The sequence below is a fragment of the Nematolebias whitei genome, chromosome 1 (assembly GCF_014905685.2).
Source record: "Nematolebias whitei isolate Nwh7 chromosome 1, NemWhi1, whole genome shotgun sequence".
NCBI lineage: Eukaryota > Metazoa > Chordata > Actinopteri > Cyprinodontiformes > Rivulidae > Nematolebias > Nematolebias whitei.
Window position 1 is genome coordinate 59,916,019 of NC_056498.1, and position 2,555 is coordinate 59,918,573.

The 2,555-nt window shown below is 38.5% G+C and overlaps 1 protein-coding gene across 1 annotated transcript in view; it reads right to left on the minus strand.

Moving 5' to 3' along the window:
* Positions 1-902: 902 nt before the first annotated feature.
* phactr2 (phosphatase and actin regulator 2) overlaps positions 903-2,555 on the minus strand; it is a 43,600-nt gene continuing 41,947 nt past the window's right edge. Inside the window, exon 12 of the mRNA XM_037679688.1 lies at positions 903-1,266. Within this exon, the coding sequence (XP_037535616.1) occupies positions 1,251-1,266 (16 nt within the window). The 3' untranslated portion in view covers positions 903-1,250. The remainder of the gene's footprint in view (positions 1,267-2,555) is intronic.

Here is a 2,555-nt window from a genome sequence, read left to right on the forward strand (position 1 = left end):
CTGTTTTTTAGTCAAAATGAGGAGGTGATGTTGAGAAAGCGTGTTAAAAAAAACCCCAAAGTATTTTTCTGACTTCCTGCTGCTTGCCTCTGAGGTTAAACAGTCAGCACCCCATTTAGAAAAAAAAATCATATCACGTTCCCCAACAAACTCAAACCTGTAAGCTTTTACCTAATCAATAAATAAATCCCTGCCTTTTCTTTGGCACCATCTCCTCTTGTCAAAAAAAAATCCCAAATAAAAAAACTCCAATAAAACAAGATCATTGGTAACTTACCTCAGGATGTTTGAAGGTATAAAATCACCATGTATTATTAGGAGGCATGTTGGGGTATTAGAATTACAAAGAGGGTGATATCTAGTTTAATTATTTGTTTAAATGTAACGCAGGTTATTTCTCCTCCAACATCCAGAGCCTCCTTCTGTAACTTTTATAATATAACCCCCTCTAGTGGCAATCTAATCTAAATATGGCTTAAAAAGAAGCTGCAGTGTTTGAGTTAGCACAGAGGCACATCAGACCAGAATGAACAGCCTCTCTTCCTCCAACTAACACAGGGACTGACATCACACCAGCCTCCAATCATCCCATTTCCTGTTCTACCAGGATGTCCATATATGGTCATAGTATTCTGACAAGGCAAGCAGACTTTATATTACATTGAGCCACATTAACAATATATAGTTTTGCTTTTTTTCTCTCTCTCTCTCACAGGGACCTAGCAATACAAGGTCTGAGGAGAACAAAAACAAACAAACAAAAACAAACAGAAAACAAGAACAAAAAAAATAAAAAAATGGTACTTTACAATAAATAAATGTTCTGTCCAGCAAGCTATACACAGCGATATTCTCACCATAGATATGTGCAAATGTCCCACTGATGCCTCCAAATGGCCTTAAGACATTACTGTAGCTGTCATTTTAATTAGGTATCATCAGACGCAACAGATGTTCTCCACAGAAGACATTTTGAACAGCTGCAGCAGTTTAAAACTTCCATTAAACTCAAACAAGCACAACCCCACAGTCTTGCATCTGGCTCTCCTAAATCAAATGCAGCCATGTTTAATGTTGCAAATAAAGAAAAAAATTAAAATAAAAACAACGGAGCTTTCCTTGCTATGGCAATTCAAAGTGTCTTGTTAGGAAAAAAAGGTCAACTGGATTCAGAAGCAAATGGAGAGTGAGGGGCTGGAGGACCGCTAGGACCTGCGGCCCACAGAGCTTCTGGTTGCAGCTGGAGCTTTTTACGGCCGATGGAACCTAAAAACACAAACACACAAAAAATATTTCATAATTAGAGAAGACAGACAGTAAAACAGACAATATTCAACAGCTGGCGTAAAAGGCAAAATGGGATCCGATATTTTTAATACAGTAGTCCCTCGCAACTTTTCGGTTCGACTGTCACAGACTCGCTCTATCGCGGTTTGTGGACGTACAGTCCATATACTGTACTGGACAAAAATAATAAAATAAATAAATAAAAATTTGTGGATGTACAGTAATACTGTATCACTGTACTCATGTGGTTGTGAAAAAGTTAATGACAAAAATAAAATACTTCGGACAGGCCTCACCATTTTGTACTTTTCTCTCAGTAAGCCTCTACTGTATTCCCAATCACAACAAACCACGTTTCCCAGAAGGCAACAGGGTCCCGCCCATAAGACCCGTTTCCTTCTGCTGAAAAAAATAGAGGTAAAGTTTTGATCTGCTTGGAGCCCAGTGTATGCATAGAAGCTGCACTGAACCCACTGAACAAGTGCAGAACTGGAGCAGAACCAGAGCAGAACCAGACCCAGACCCATCTGAGAATCTTGAGAGCTGGTACCCGGCCCAGGAGGGCCCAGGAGGACCCATAAGCGCGCCGAGCCCATTAAGACTTTTTTATAAATACTAAAATACTTAAAATAAACTACTACTTACTAGGGGTGGGCGATATGGTTCAAATATAATATTGTGATACTTCAGAGCATTCTGATGATAACGATAAATATCGTGATATAACAACAACAAAAAAAACAAAACAGAAATCAGTTATTTATTTGACTAAATTAATTTAACATGTTGCTTCGTAGTATTATATAAAACAAAAAAAACAAGGGTTAATTTAACTGAAATTACTTTATTTAGTAAAGTATAAAAATAAAAAATAAAAATGATCCTTCTGTTACTTAGATTGAAAAAGTCTGCACAAAATTTAGATCAACAAAATCTACCACAAAAACTAAAGTGTAGGTGCAGTTTCCCAAAATACCTGAATAAAATGAAGCTTAAGATCTGCTGAGCATAAATGTAACATGCAACAAAATATATGTTGCCTTTAAATGAGCTATAACTTCCAGAACTTGTAACAGGAGGATCAGCTGACCCTGAATCTTGTTGATGTTACAGCTTCCTCTGTTCCTGCAGGAATGATCCATTTCTCTGATGCTCTGTCTCTGATCACCTGACTCTGTTCTTGGTCCATGGACTGTGGAACTCAAGAGACAGACCTGCGTGTGTTTGGACCGGCAGTTTAAGGCCCGGGGGGGGGGGGGGGGGGGGGG